Source organism: Mobula birostris, chromosome 11, assembly GCF_030028105.1.
Source record: "Mobula birostris isolate sMobBir1 chromosome 11, sMobBir1.hap1, whole genome shotgun sequence".
NCBI lineage: Eukaryota > Metazoa > Chordata > Chondrichthyes > Myliobatiformes > Myliobatidae > Mobula > Mobula birostris.
This window is the reverse complement of record NC_092380.1, coordinates 64,535,284-64,551,781: the sequence shown is the minus strand read 5'-3', so window position 1 is coordinate 64,551,781 and position 16,498 is coordinate 64,535,284. Positions and strand designations below refer to the sequence as shown.

The following is a 16,498-nucleotide window of genomic DNA, read 5'->3' as shown; positions in this document are numbered from 1 at the left end:
AACGTTAGCTATACTAATGAACGAATGACACCTGTTAAAACTCACCTCAACATGTCTTTTACGGTCTTAACTCACCATGGGCAAAAGAAAAGTCACTGTTGCAAACAGTGCAGCGAGCAACACGGTCATTATTTTTGACCCCTATTAGGCAGGGGTACACTTTAGGGTAGTCTGGGGTGATGTACGTTTTATATTTTCTTTTTTGGAACACTCTACCATGGCGCTCTCGCGCTCTCTCGTGGTCGCTCGCGCTCTCGCTTGCTTTCTCTCTCGCTCTCTCGCTGGCTTGCTCTCAGGCTCTCTCTCTCTCTCTCTCGTGGTCACTCTCGCACTCTCTCTTGCTTTCTCTCTCTTGCTCTCAAAAAAAATTGATTTCCATGACATTGTATGGAATTTGCGGGCATCAGGGAGCCACTATTAACATGCGGGAGACTCCCAGAACTTCCGGGAGAGGTGGGATGTCTGCACTCCTGATGGGTGGAGCTTTTTAATTAGAGAACATTTTTAGGTGCCAATTTTAATTGGTGGCGTGTGGGAAAGGGAAAAAGAGTACGGGAGAAGGTGGGCGAATCAAGCTTGATAAAGAATATTTTAACTCACAAGCCGCAGGACTTAATGCCTGAGTCTGCTAAAATCAAAACTTAGCACTAAAGGAGCCATTAGGAGGTAGTGACCATAATATGATAAGTTTTAATCTACAATTTGAGAGAGAGAAGGGAAAAATCAGAAGTGTCAGTATTACAGTTGAACAAAGGGGACTATGGATCCATGAGGGAGGAACTGGCCAAATTTGACTGGAAGGATACCCTAGCAGGGATGACAGTGGAACAACAGTGGCGGGTATTTCTGGGAATAATACAGAAGGTGCAGGGTCAGTTCATTTCAAAGAGGAAGAAAGATTCTAAGGGGAGTAAGGGGTGACCGTGGATGACAAAGGAAGTCAAGGACAGTATAAAAATAAAAGAGAGGAAGTATAACATAACAAGGATGAGCAGGAAGCCAGAGGATTGGGAGACTTTTAAGGAGCAACAGAAGATAACTAAAAAGGCAATATGGGGGAGAAAAGATGAGGTACGAAGGTAAGCTAGCTAAGAATATTGAGGAGGATAGTAAAAGCTTCTTTAGGTATGTGAAGAGGAAAAAATTAGTTAAGACCAAAGTTTGGCCCTTGAAGACAGAAACGGGTGAAATTATTATGGGGAACAAGGAAATCGCAGACGAGCTGAACAGGTACTTTGGATCTGTCTTCACTAGGGAAGACACAAACTATCTCCCAGGTGTAATAGTGGCCAGAGGACCCAGGGTAATGGAGGAACTGAAGGAAATTAGTATTAGGCAGAAAATGGTGTTGGGTAAACTGATGGGACTAAAGGCTATTAAATCCCCAGGGCCTGGTGGTCTGCATCCCAGGGTACTTAAGGAGGTGGCTCTAGAAATCGTGGACTCATTGGTAATCATTTTCCAATGTTCTATAGATTCAGGATCAGTTCCTGCAGATTGGAGGGTAGCTAATGTTATCCCACTTTTTAAGAAAGGAGGGAGAGAGAAAACAAGCAATTATAGACCAGTTAGTCTGACATCAGTGGTGGGGAAGATGCTGGAGTCAATTATAAAAGATGAAATAGCGGCATATTTGGATAGCAGTGGCAGGATAGGTCCGAGTCAGCATGGATTTAAGAAGGGGAAATCATGCTTGACTAATCTTCTGGAATTTTTTTGAGGATGTAACGATGAAAATGGACATGGGAAAGCCAGTGGATGTAGTGTACCTGGACTTTCAGAAAGCCTTTGATAAGGTCCCACATAGGAAGTTAGTGGACAAAATTAGAACACATGGTATTGGGGGTAGGGTACTGACACGGATAGAAAATTGGTTGGCAGACAGGAAACAAAGAGTAGGGATTAACGGGTCCTTTTCAGAATGGCAGGCATACTAGTAGTGGGGTACAGCAAGCCTCGATGCTGGGACCGCAGCTATTTACAATATAGATTAATGATTTAGATGAAGAGATTAAAAGTAACATTAGCAAATTTGCAGATGACACAAAGCTGGGTGGCAGTGTGAATTGTGAGGAGGATGTTATGAGAATGCAGAGTGACTTCGACAGGTTGGGTGAGTGGGCAGGTGCATGGCAGATGCAGTTTAATGTGGATAAATGTGAGGTTATCCACTTTGGTGGCAAGAACGGGAAGGCAGATTACTATCTGAATGGTGTCAAGTTAGGAAAAGGGGAAGTACAATGAGATCTGGGTGTCCTTGTTCATCAGTCACTGAAAGTAAAGCAGGCAGTGAAGAAAGCTAATGGCATGTTGGCCTTCATAACAAGGGGAGTTGAGTATAGGAGCAAGAGGTTTCTGCAGTTGTACAAGGCTCTGGTGAGACGCCACCTGGAGTATTGTGTGCAGTTTTGGTCTTCAAATTTGAGGAAAGACATTCTTGCTATAGAGGGAGTGCAGCGTAGGTTCACTGGGTTAATTCGAGGGATGGCGGGAATGTCATGTTGAAAGATTGGCACGACTGGGCTTGTATACACTGGAATTTAGAAGGATGAGAGGGGATCTGATTGAAATAAGGGATTGGACACACTAGAGGCAGGAAACATGTTCCCGATGTTGGGGGAGTCCAGAACCAGAGGCCACAGTTTAAGAATAAGGGGTAGACCATTTAGAATGGAGTTGAGGAAAAATTTTTTCCACACAGAGGGTTGTGGATCTGTGGAATGCTCTGCCTCAGAAGGCAGTGGAGGCCAATTCTCTGGATTCTTTCAAGAAAGAATTAGATAGCAGTCTTAAAGATAGCGGAGTCGAGGGATATGGGGAGAAGGCAGGAACAGGGTACTGATTGTGGATGATTAGCCAAGATCACAGTGAATGGCGGTGCTGGCTTGAATGGCTGAATGGCCTACTCCTGCACCTATTGTCTGCTGTCACTCAGAGGATTCCGGACAGCAGTGATTGTAGTAATAATAATTGGTAGAAAGATAAATGGGATTCTGATGTGATTTTGACTGGTAGAACTATGGAAACCACCAAATATAGTTAACTATAGTTCCTTTATCACTATGTCAAGAAAGATGAAAATCAGTCAAATTTCAATGCCTCACCATTTTCCAATGAGTATAAAACCAATCCAGCTCACACATGAAGGGCTGGTATTTAGGACTTGGTACCAGCCTGATTCCTCACACTTAGAAATACAGGCTCTGCCCTCGAAGCTGGAATCAATTAACAGCACCATAAGCTGACACATCTGTGATGTAAAAACAGAAAATTCTGGAAATATTCAGCTGGGCTGAAGAAGGATCTTTAAACTGTATTGTTAGTTCTGGCCTGCTGATTGTTTTCAGCATGTTGTTTTGATTTCAGATATTCAGAACTGACAGATTTTTTGCTGACTTTCATATAACTATGAGAGTTTAATTAACATTTTGGGATCAGTACTGCTCCACACAAATCTTTGCTTTTAGGGGTATCACATTTTCCCTCAGCAAGAAATTTCTGACTGGTCAGCATATAATACATATCTATATTTCTGTGAAGGTTACTTTAGCAGAAAACAGAAGCCTGCTGATTGTGGACTATTTGTGCATTGTCTGAAGTTTCACTACTCGTTTGAGGATTGTCATGCGCTAATAACCACGTGAATAACAAAGCTACAAGATTAATACCCTAATACAGCACAGTCAGCAAACACTTCCACAGAATATCAAAAAGTGTCTTAGTCTACTGTAGTCTTATGGTTCTATCTCTTCATTTGGAGAATCATAGTTCAGCGTGACACCTGAACTTAGCTGCATGCAGTATTAATTTTGTACAGGCTAAAGTATTAGCAGACAATGGCTATGCTGGTATTCATTTTCATTGTTGTAGTTCAATAGCCTCTATTACTACTGTACATCCCAAGTGATTTTTGCTTTTCCCCAATGCAAGAAAAAAACAATTAAAAGCCTTTCCTAGATTCAGTTTCCCTCATTTTCTATTATTCACTGATGCATTGATCTTCCTCAGCTATTGTACCTGATTCTAATTTATTCTTGTATGCTTCTCAAATGAAATTTTTACCTATTGTAATCAACAGGCATTGTTGCAAAATGTACCTGTTCCTGTTTACGTAGCAAGACTCGTTACACATCTCTTGCAAATTTTGAGTTCTAGTTCACCAGATTTAAGCTGATTCTTTGCAGTTCATTCCAAGGAAAATGACAAGGAAACACAGTAAATCTAGTTAATAGGGCATCCAACAGAGGTTAATTTTATCATTGCTTTCTCTGAGCCATCTGGTGAGAAGTCAATTCCTTTCATTTTGCTGCTTTGGCAAGTAAGGTGAAAATAAATCCAAAGGGTTTCTACAGTTATGTTAGTGGCAAAAGGATAGTGAGGGATAAAATTGGTCCCTTGGAGAATCAGAGTGGATGGTTTTGTGCGGAGTCAAAAGAGATGGGGGGAGATTTTGAACAATTTCTTTTCTTCTGTATTCACTAGGGAGAAGGATATTGAGTTGTTTAAGGTAAAGGAAACAAGAAGGGTAGTTATGGAAAGTATGACAATTAGAGAAGTAGTAGTACTGGCACTTCTAAGGAATATAAAAGTGGATAAGTCTCCGGGTCCAGACAAGATATTCCCTAGGATCTTGAAGGAAGTTAGTGTAGAAATAGCAGGGGCTCTGACAGAAATATTTCAAATGTCATTAGAAACGGGGATGGTGCCAAAGGATTGGCGTATTTCTCATGTGGTTCCATTGTTTAAAAAGGGTTCTAAGAGTAAACCTGGCTATTATCGATCTGTGAGTTTGACGTCAGTGGTGGGTAAATTGATGGAAAGTATTCTTAGAGATGGTATATATAATTATCTGGATAGACGGGGTCTGACTAGGAACAGACAACATGGATTTGTGCGTGGAAGGTCATGTTTGACAAATCTTACTGAATTTTTCGATGAGGTTACTAAGAAAGTTGACGAGGGTAAAGCGGTGGATGTGGTCTATATGGACTTCAGTAAGGCCTTTGACAAGGTTCCACACGGAAGGTTAGTTAGGAAGGTTCAATCATTAGGCATTAATATGGAAGTAGTAAAATGGATTCAGCTGTGGCTGGATGGGAGACGCCAGACAGTAGTGGTGGATAACTGTGTGTCAGATTGGAGGATGGTGTGTAGCGGTGTGCCTCAGGGATCTGTACTGGGTCCAATGTTGTTTGCCATATATATTAATGATCTGGATGATGGGGTGGTAAATTGGATTAGTAAGTACGCGATGATACTAAGATAGGTGGTGTTGTGGATGATGAGGTAGGTTTTCAAAACTTGCAGAGAGATATAGGACAGTTAGAAGAGTGGGCTGAAAGATGGCAGATGGAGTTTAATGCTGAAAAATGTGAGGTAGGACTAATCAAAATAGGACATACATGGTAAATGGTAGGGCATTAAAGAATGCTGTAGAACAGAGGGATCCAGGAATAATGGTGCATAGTTCCCTGAAGATGGAACCTCATGTGGATAGGGTGGTGAAGAAAGCTTTTGGTTTGCTGGCCTTTATTAATCAGAGCATTGAGTATAGGAGTTGGGATGTAATGTTGAAATTGTATAAGGCATTGGTAAGGCCAAATCTGAAGTATTCTGTACAGTTCTGGTCACCGAATTATAGGAAAGAGGTCAATAAAATTGAGAGTGTACAGAGGAGGTTTACTAAGATTTTGCCTGGGTTTCATCTCCTAAGTTACAGAGAAAGGTTGAACAAGTTAGGCCTTTATTCTTTGGAGCGTAGAAGGTTGAGGGGCGACTTGATAGAGGTGTTTAAAATTATGAAGGGGATTGATAGAGTTGACGTGGATAGGCTTTTTCCATTGAGAGTGGGGAAGGTTCAAACAAGAGGACATGAGTTCAGAGTTAGAGAACAAAATTTTAGGGGTAACATGAGGGTTAACTTCTTTACTCAGAGAGTGGTAGCTGTGTGGAATGAGCTTCCAGCAGAAGTGGTTGAGGCAGGTTCGATGTTGTCATTTAAAGTTAAATTGGATAGCTATATGGACAGGAAAGGAATGGAGGGTTACGGGCTGAGTGCAGGTCGGTGGGACTAGGAGAGAGTAAGAGTTCAGCACGGACTAGAAGGGCTGAGATGGCCTGTTTCCATGCTGTAACTGTTATATGGTTTAATAAATACTGGGCATGCAGACCACATTTAAGCAAAATGGTGACACTGAACCAACTGGATATTTATAGAATATCTAAGGTTCATGACTTATTTCCATACAAGCTGTGTAGCTTACATAAAGAAAAGTTGGCAATGGAAAACACTACAATTACCAGCCATTAGCTTCTCTCCTGATAAGTTACATAATTGAATCCTTCCATTTTTTCTACAACTATGTGAAAGACACCCCAGGTTTGGAATACCATGATTAGATAGAAAGTAAAGCTCTCTGTTACCCAATCAAGCACTCCAAGATAAAGTACCACAGAGCAACTGCTTCTATCATACAAATATAAATCAAAACAAGCTCCAATCTTTGTCTCTAGAGGATTTAGCCATATCCTGACAGGACCATTTCCCCTGCTATGTCTACCAATGTCACAGTTTCTTTCAACAAAGCGTTAAATTACCCCAGTTTCAGCTAAAGTTAACAAACAACGAAGGAACAATAGGCTTATATAAATTTTTTGGTAGTTGTTGCATTCAAGAAAGAAGCTATATTCAATTAGCTGAGACAATTTGGACCAAAATTATGAAAGACCAGTATTTAAACCAGAGAAAAAAAAATAAATCATTATACTGTTGACATGAAAGTAAGGTAAGACAGTTACACATTACCCAATACCAACTGCAGTTCTTCAAGCACAAGACATTTTTTTCCCCACTATTCATCGAATACTCAGAGGGTTTAATCTCACATTTTGTTCTGGTTTTACCTTTAACCTCAGTGGAATGCGTGGAGTGATGACACAGGACAGAGCTCTGAGGAAAATTTTGTATCCATGCTTCTCGATAACATACATGACAGGAGAATGGCTCATCCTTCCACTTTTAGATCAATTATTTACAGGGTTTAAGAAAAATAGAATCATACTTTAATTATACATTTTAAAATAATTGCTCAGTCACCTGGTCTCACTATTCACACACTACCCTTTCAGCCTTCAGACATTGAAAGAGGGGAAAAATTGTCTACGGAGGTTTGAGTGACAATATGGGGGCACATCACTCAGAAGAAGTGTTACATATAATGCACGTTGAATGTCTTTATGGTTGGCTTCCAAGCAAGGAAGAAGACACAATAGAACTACCTAATTTTACAATTGATGTGCACCAGTGTTTAAAATAATACATTTCAAAGGTTTTGCAAATAAAACAGCAGATTAGATATCATTGTTCTACCTCTGAAACTTGAGTTGAAATTAAACCTAGATTAAATCAGATGAATGCCATTCTCAGGGAGGAATCTATCTGAATTACCCATTTATTATTGAGCACAGACAACTAAACTCTGACACAGGAAGATGACTTCTATGTTCAACTAGTCAAAGTTGATTTTGAATCAGAGAACATAACTGGTATGAGTAAAAGAAACATCATACAGACACTGTGGAAATTGTTTTTATAAGACTGGCAACTAAGACACATTTTTAAAGATATCATTATTAGGTTAAGGTAATCACTTGGAAGTGAGTGTTTTATGTCCATCTCTAACAGTGCTACAGAAAGTGGGGTAAGCTATCTGTTGAGTTGCTTCAGTCTTTGCTGCACAGCTAATCCCACAGTACTGTGAGGGAAGAATTTCAACAATTTGATGAAGGAATTGTGACGTGTTCTCACATTACACTGATGCACCAGTCAGAGGGTAACTCTGAAATGTAACATTTAAATACATCTGATTGCACTGTTTTCCTCAGTGGGAGGTGCTGTTAAAGAGACCTTGACAGGCTGCTGCAGTACATTTTGTAGACACTGTAATTAGACTGCAGTGACTGCATGAGGGGTAGGAGTGATTGTTAAGGGTAAAGCTAGATTCTCAAACATGTTACTTTATCTTGGATTTTCAACTGAACTTCAAAGTTGTTTAAATTACAAATTCCAGCAAAATAGATGACTTCCATGACAATTCTAACATGGCATATAGATGATGGATCTAGACTGCAGAGTCAAAAGGTAACGGGCATGTCACAGCACTCCCAATCTTTCAGTTGCTTTTGTAGTCACAGTATTATTCTTGACCAGTCCAGTTATAGTATTACTAGTTAATGGAAACCTCAAAAATATTATGAGAGACTCCTTGACAGTAATATTGTTGAATGTCAAGGAGCAGTTGTAGACACTCATGTTGGAGATAGCCAATGCTTGGCACGCTTATTACAAATGACGCGGCCACTTTGGTGGTGATGTCTGTTATCTGTCAAGTAGGGGACCGTGCACAATTCTGATTTGATGGAGACAGACGTGAGAGCACGGAGGAACATCTGGAAAATTTCTGAAATGCCCGCTTTGCTGCTACTGTGTGGTAACCGGAATCTTCGGAGCAGAAGGCCCCGAAATCCTTGGCTTTGTGTGTTTCAGCGGCCGGGGCGAGGTCGAAGGCGCTCGGCAGAGGATGGCGCTTGGGAGGCTGGATCGGAGAGGCTGGTCGGAAGCTCGAAGTTTTCGGACGGATGGACTCAGTGTTGGCTGTGGTCAGCTGCTTCCAAGGCATTAGCAAGTTGACGGTGCCTGGAAGTTTATGGCAGGGAGCTTCTCCTTTTTGCCGCCTGCTATCGGGGACTCAGGAGTCAATCCACTCGGGGACTTTTGAGACATTTTACACCGTGCCCATGGTTTGTTCTTCATCAAATTATGGTATTGCTTTGCACTGCTGTAACTATATGTTATAATTATGTGGTTCTGTCAGTGTTAGTCTTTGGTTTGTCCTGTTTTCTGTGATAGCACTCTGGAGAAACATTGTATCATTTCTTAATGCATGTATGCATTTCTAAATGACAATAAAAAGAGGACTGAGTGTTCTCATAATCTAATCTAAATGATACCTGACATCATAATTGTTACACAATTCTTGCTGCATTATCCGTAATTGTTTGAAGAGGCAGAAAAAGAATTACACACATATCAATCATCAGCTAATATGAAAGAAGATAATTGAAAGAGTTGTATAAAACAGTTGGGTATAACACTGCTCCGAGCTATGTCTGTAGTAGGGTCCTATAAAAAGTAATGATATAGAACTAATTATGGCTAATAATGTATGGGTGTACGGAATAGAGTGTGCAAAAGGGAGAGGTTTGCATCAATCAATTGTCGAGGGCATGATTTAATTGTAAATGAAGTGTTAAGAACAAGCTTAGGGAAAGCCTGCAAAGGGACCATAGACAGAATAGTCAGATGTGGGAGTTGGCTATTTCAACGGATAACCAGAATTAACTGCTTTCACAAACAGAAATGAGGAAAGTTACATTGAACTGATCTGATGGGAGACTGTTATATGAATTATATACTGTTATACCAGTATAGATCATACCAGCATTTTAGCAGCGATTTCATCTGTAACTAGTTACAATTTTATATAATATTTATCACAGTACATTCTCAAGATTAATAACCTTTTAGAGAGAGAATGAGTTATGCCAGTCTTGCCTAGTTTTATTCTACCGACATGAGCTCACGACAAACTCAGATTACAGGTATAAGAAGAATCACTACTTTTCTACTCAGTCACTGGGTTAGCAATAATTGAGAATAAAAAATATTCCTGGAGCCTTCTTATCTTTTAGCTGTGTAACTGTGTACTTCTATTCACCACTGATGACTTATTTCTGCCTACACAACACTGCTTTTGTTGTTTAGTACCAGTTTAATTTTTTATTTAAATTCTACTGCCACTGCTTTGGATTTACAAGATGCCTACTGATAATTAGTCCAGGAATCTGGATTAGTATTCCATCAATGTCTCCAAAAGGCAGTGAAGTTTTATTCTAATTTTCTGTACTTATCTGAGGTTGTTTAATGTTAACAATGTGTCTGGAAAAATGCATTCTATTCTCCTAAATTGCCTTCTACCTCTTTGTGGAGTACAAACTCATCATAAAAAGTCTCAAGCAAATCAACAAACAGCATTCCAAGAAAATTCCAGGATCTCAGCACGAAATGTCAATTATTTATTCATCTTTATAGATACTACCTGACTTGCCAACTTCCTCCAGCATTTTCTGTGTGTTGCTCTGGCTTTCCAGCATCTGTAGAATCTCTTGTGTTTCCAAGAAAACAGATATTTTGTTTTGGGTGTTCTTCTATTTTGCATTAATTATTTAAAAGTACAATTATATGTAAACTTATACTTTTAAATATTTCAAAATGTTACATATAATAAATTTGGATTTTAGAGTAATAAAAATATGCAGAAATTATACTTGCAGGTCTGTCTTTTTAACTACAAAAAACCCTCATTAAAAACTTGCAGATTTCCTCTTATGTGAACTATTGTCTCTATGAATTCCTTCTGCTACACTTAAATAAGGGAGCGGCAAATAGCAACAATTTGCTAAATTTGTTGATGAAAATCAAACAGCGACAGATAGTGGAACTTTGAATGATTATTAAAAAGTAATGGAAATACACATCAGGTCAGGTAGCATCAGTGAAAACACAAAGAGGGTCCTTTGGTATCAGAACAGGGAAAGAGGGAAAAGGTTGTACAGTTTGAGAAGACATTTGGGGGTGGAGGAAGAGAGGAAATAGGACCACGATGATACCTCTGATAGGCCTATTCCAGGCTGCAACAGTAGTAAACTATTGATGAACCTGCCTGGCTGATAACTGTGAGAGAAAAAATTTAAACTGTAAATATTTTGAAAGACAGGAGATCTGGCAGTGTCAGTTGGAAAGACAAAAACAGATTTAATTTCACAGCTTTTACATGTTCCTTCTTTGCTTTCCCTCTCACTATTGTCACTCAGCTTCATCGACATCTTATCGCAACAGCAACTCTGGTCTCACTCTACCAAAGATATTACTTTTGCTTGATCCCTTCCACCTCCATCTTTTGAGATAAAGAACAAAAATTAGCAAAGTTTCACTCATTTGCTATTCATGTCTGAACGTGGCAGAATTTTTACCAGATTCATAACAAAAGATGGTCACTTGCTGAAGGGCTAACAGAATCCACTGAATCGAATTCCAAGAGAGTGAAGAATATTAGATTAACCTCAAAAGTAACTTTGATGTATGTTCTCTTTTAAACTGCAACTGCAAAGACACCCTTCTAAAGGGTAAATTAGAACATATCTAACTTAAAATCTCTGTTTAAAGTACAGTTGAAAAAAAATCATTTTAAGTTTGTTTCTTGCTAGCTGATTCCTTTCCCTAAGTTACACTTGCCTGGAAATGGGGATTAAAAAATGAACTGAAGGTTAACAATTAAAATTCAAAAAGTAAAAATTTTAAAAATACATTGTGATGCAGTCAATCCAAAGTAAGAAGAGAAATTTGGAAAAATACAGCAGATATATCATGCCTGATCTGTTGAGCATTTCCAAGAAAGACAATAATCATCCTCAGAAGACAAAAAACTTCAAATAATTTTTTCACCTCACTTTTAGGATGTGTCCTCACTTGTATGGCCAGCAATCCATCTCCAGTTATCGAAGGTGATGGCAGACGTTTTTGTGAACTTCTAAAGTGTATGCATTATCCCACAATGCTGCCAGGTAGGCAGTTCCAGAAACAATGATTGAGAACACTGTCCGACTCACATAGGAGGATGGATCTTTTCTAAATAACTTTCAGCCCTTAACCTTCTAAAAAAGATCAGTGTATATTGAATTACTACTGAAGAAACTTGGTGAGTTGTTACAGTATTTCTTGAAGGTATTAAATACTGAAGCCACAACTGCCACTTCAGCAAGCACAGTCATCCTCCTTTGTGCCAGATATGACCCCAGAATCCAGAAAGCCTTCATCCAGTTGCTTTTGTTTTCAATTTTGCTACCTGGTATCACACTTGACTTATTGGCATTTTGATATCACTTTCACCTTAGCCATGGAAATCTGAACAGTATCTGTATTTGGATACCGTTTAGATTACCCCTTGCCTGGCCTCATCTCGCACTTGCCAGCTTGTACTCATTCTCCTGTTTCCCCCCCTCCCCCACACCCACTCAAACTTCTTATTCTGGCTTCCTCCTTTTCAGTTCTGATGAATGGCCTCAGTTTGAAATATCAGTTGTTTAGATGCTGCCTGATCTGCTGAATTCCTCCAGCATATTGTGTGAATTACTCTGGACTTTGAGCATCTGCAGAATCTCTTCTGTTTATCCATATTTGGACCAAGGTTGTTAATTTGCCAGGTTTGTTTTTTCTTGCTTTAGAAACGAAAACAGCATTGTCAAGATAACACGAAGCAAACACAAGGAAATCTGCAGATGCTGGAATTTTAAGCCACATAAAAGTTGCTGGTGAACATAGCAGGCCAGGCGGCGTCCTGACGAAGGGTCTCGGCCCGAAACGTCGACTGTACCTCTTCCTAGAGATGCTGCCTGGCCTGCTGCGTTCACCAGCAACTTTTACGTGTGTTGATTGCCAAGGTAAGCTTGGCAAGCTGACATACAGCACTGTGCATATAGTATAAACTGATGCATCAAAGGAGATAAATATCAAGACATTATAAAACAAACCAGTTTGCTATGTATTGACCATTTTAGCTCCTGCTGGACTCATCCAACAATGATTTTTCATCACATCCCTATCCTAAATCAAGAGGCACTGAGGATTCATGATATGAATTACTTGACACACATTCAATCCCTCAAGTGCACTTGTAGCCATGTTATACTCTGTCTAACCCCACTAAGATTTTGGATTTTCACATCACTCCACCCAATTCCACACAGTATATTGAAAGGGAAACATAGTGAAGCCATTGTCAACGAAGCAAGGGACACATGTCCATTTACACCACAAAAATCCTACAAAAATATAGCTTAAAAGTCCTTACCCAAGAGAAGCAAGAATGTGGATTCTGTTGAAACAAGGTTTAGAGAACCTGTATATATACATGCTTATAAGGGAAGACTGGGTAAGTGTGACTAGAAAAAAAAAATCTGCTGATAAAATTGAATAAACAAGTGATAGAAGAGTCTCATTCTGCCCACCATCAAGGACATATATATGGAAGAGTTCCAGAAAATGGCCAGTAACATCATGAAAGATCCCATCCACCTGTTTGAGAACTATCTGTCCCACTCCCATCAGGGAGGAGGCTGCATAGCATCTACACCGAGGTCACCAGACTCTAACACAATTAATTTCCTCCACCAACTAACTCACTCTTTCACAACCCCACCACCCCATCATTTCATATCAGATACCTTATCTACGGACACTCCTGTGCCTAGGATCACTTTGTGGACACATAATCAATGTATATAAGCTATCTTATAAATTTATTTACTGTTTTTTTTTCTTATTTTGTGTTTTATTGAGCAGCATCGGATCCAGAGTAGCAATTATTTTGTTCTCCTTTACACTTGTGTACTGGAAATGACATTAAACAATCTTGGATTGGAATACGTCAGGATTCATTAGTTATATCCAAAACAGCCGAATTTTGTGCTGTTGCCTCAATGTTACTCCACGTTTGATTGAACACAACTTCTCAGCTGAAGCCCGCAAGTTGTTCACATCCTTCCATAGGCCAGTATGTGATGGAAGATTATTAGGGAAATCACGAAGACCCTGGGGGCATAGTAGGGAGTATACTGACTGATTGCACCATGGCTGATATGAAAACTTCAATGCCCTTGAATGGAAACGCTACAAAAAAAAACTGGATTCAGCCCAGACCATCACCAGTAAAGCCCTCGCCACCACTGAGCACATGTACAAGAAGTGCTGTCGCAGGAAAGCAGTATCCTCATAGAAGGCCCCCACCATCCAGGCCCTGCTTTCTTCCCGCTGTTGCCATCAGGAAGCAGGTACAGGAGTCTTTAAGTCCCAAACCACCAAGTTCAGGAACAGTTATCACCCTCAAGCATCGGGCTCCTGAACAAGAGGGAATAACTTCACTCACCCTAGCACTGAACTTATTCCGTAACGGATGGACTCACCTTCAATGACTCTATAACACATGTTCTAAAATTTTATTATTTATTATTTTGTAATTTGCACGATTTGTTGTCTTTTGCACTTCAGCTGTGTTTCCATCTTTATATGCAGTTTTTCCATTGATTCTCTTGAGTTTCAGAGTTCAAAGTAAACGTAACATCAAAGTACATAGATGTCAACATATACAATACCGAGATTCATTTCCCTGTGGGCATACTAAATAGTTCCATAGAATAATAACCATAATAGAATCAATGAAAGTCAGCACCAAATTGGGCATTCAACCAACTTGCAAAAGACAGCAAACTGTACAAATATAAAAAGAAAAATAATAATAATAAAGCAATAATTATTGAGTATGCGAGAAGAGTCCTTGAAAGCCAGTCCATTGCATGTAAGAATAGTTCAATGATGGTGAAGTGAAACTGAGTGAGTTATCCCCAAGAGCCTGATTTCTTTTTATTTACTATGAATACCCACAAGAAAATGAACCTCAGAATAGTATATGGTGATGTACGTGTCCTTGATAATAAATTTACTTTGAACTTTGACTTGACATCACTGAGAAATCTAAAGATGAAAAGGTACCTTCTCCAACAGCAGAATCCCACCCCTTGAATAGGATATTATCACTAACAAAATGGCATGTCAATCTGTTGTGAAGGATGGAGGGAGGCAGCTCATTAACTATAACTTCCGAAAACAACACAAAGTGGCAACAATATCCTTATCTTTCTATCACTTTTTAAAATCATCTGTTGAGATTTAGTTATCACCAGTACTTAAATTGCCCAAGAGAAGAGTGCTGACAGGAAAATTATGGGGGGGGGGGGGTGAGTTATGGTTGGAATTGGGTGGAAGTTGAAGGATAAGCAGGAAAATTGGATTAGAGGATATGAGTGCATGAAGGTTAATGATGATGCTTTGGGCCAAAGAGCCTGTATCGGTTCCATACGATTCTACGACATATAAACATTTGTACAATGTAATGTGCTGGGAAGCCAGGTCAGATCCAGGGTCTAGACCAGGGATGACGTCTAAATGGTATAATCCTTAAGATAGTGATATACTCATGCACCTTGTCCTTCTCCGCAGAAGTTATGAATTTGTGAGTAGCATAGGTGAGTAAGTGCAAGTGATTTTGTAAATTAGATTAAGCTAGGGTTAAATCAGTGGATTGCTGGGCAGTGTGGCTTTAAGGGCCAGAAGGGCCTGTTCTGCGCTGTATAAACAAATAAATAAAATTAAAGAAACTGTTCCAAAAGCTCAGGAGTTCAAGCAGCAACTGTGGTGACAGGACCCGTTATAGATGACCGGAACTGATGAAAGGTCATCGACGTGAAACATTAGTTCTCTCCCCGCAGATGCTGCCTGGCGCACTAAATCCTTTCAGCATTTGTGTTTTTAAACCGGTAGTTTATTTGTTCTGTAACTTAACCACTGCGTCATTTTTCTCCATCCTTTCTGCCCGTAATTACTCGCCTCCAATTGCATCTGCATTCAGCAACCACGCATGCATGTTTTTGTCACATGACGACCTTTGTCAGAATAAAACGGCACGCAAACACCAAAGGAAAATATACAATGGAATAAAGAGCTTTTACCATCTGTTTTTCACGGCAAGGCAGTATGCAAAAGAACCTGCGGTGTGATCTTGACCCGCGGCCCACGACGTATTTACTAAGTGCACAGCCACAAATAACATCTGTAACCATAACTTCACTCAGTGAAGGTTGTAACTGCATTAAAGTTGCACAAAAATGAAGCGTTGGGTCGCTTCCTCGGATTGGGATTGGGAAGGGGAAGAGCGGGGGAGGACGGGTTGAGGATGCAAAGCGACAGAACGAAGTGAACGGTGTGAGTTCTGCCCCAAACATCAGCACCGGCTCAAAGCTAAACAAAGTGAGGAGAGGGCGAGTGATGAGGGCCCGTGTTCATGCCAGGCCCTCCCGGGGGGCGCTCACCACGGTAACCGGCGACACCATCCTCCTCTCCTGCCCGCTCGCCGCCTCCTCCTTCCCCACCGGGTCCGCTCTGATCTCCTTTCCCGTTCCAGCTGCTGGGCAAACCGCGATGCTTGCTCCGGGCTCCGCTACCAGACCCGGGGAGCCAGCCGTGTCCCGGCACAATCGAGTTCGCTTTCCCCCGTCCCGCTCCTGTTTTCGTGTTCTTGTTTCTCTCAGACTCCGTGACGTCACCAGCGGGTTGGGGGGGTAGGCTCCCGGGTCACGTGACGTCACGCTGACCGCCAGTAACCCCGAGAAGGTGGTGGGGACCCAGGGCGAGACCTAACACAGCGGGGCGACCGGACACTGATCAATACCCTCATACCGACCAATGCCTTCACACCTTTCCGCTGGAAGGCAGTAATTCCTGCCTCAGCTAAAGAACTCGATCAGCTCATGATTTTTGAAGTTCGCC

The 16,498-nt window shown here is 40.6% G+C and overlaps 1 protein-coding gene across 5 annotated transcripts in view; it reads right to left on the bottom strand.

The window, feature by feature from the left end:
• Positions 1 to 16,252, bottom strand: part of tmem86a (transmembrane protein 86A) — a 57,961-nt gene extending 41,709 nt beyond the window's left edge. For all 5 annotated transcript variants that reach the window (XM_072272409.1, XM_072272411.1, XM_072272407.1 and 2 more), the window contains exon 1: positions 16,042 to 16,252. In XM_072272409.1, coding sequence (XP_072128510.1) covers positions 16,042 to 16,062 — 21 coding nt within the window. In that variant the 5' untranslated portion in view covers positions 16,063 to 16,252. The remainder of the gene's footprint in view (positions 1 to 16,041) is intronic.
• Positions 16,253 to 16,498: the final 246 nt, after the last annotated feature.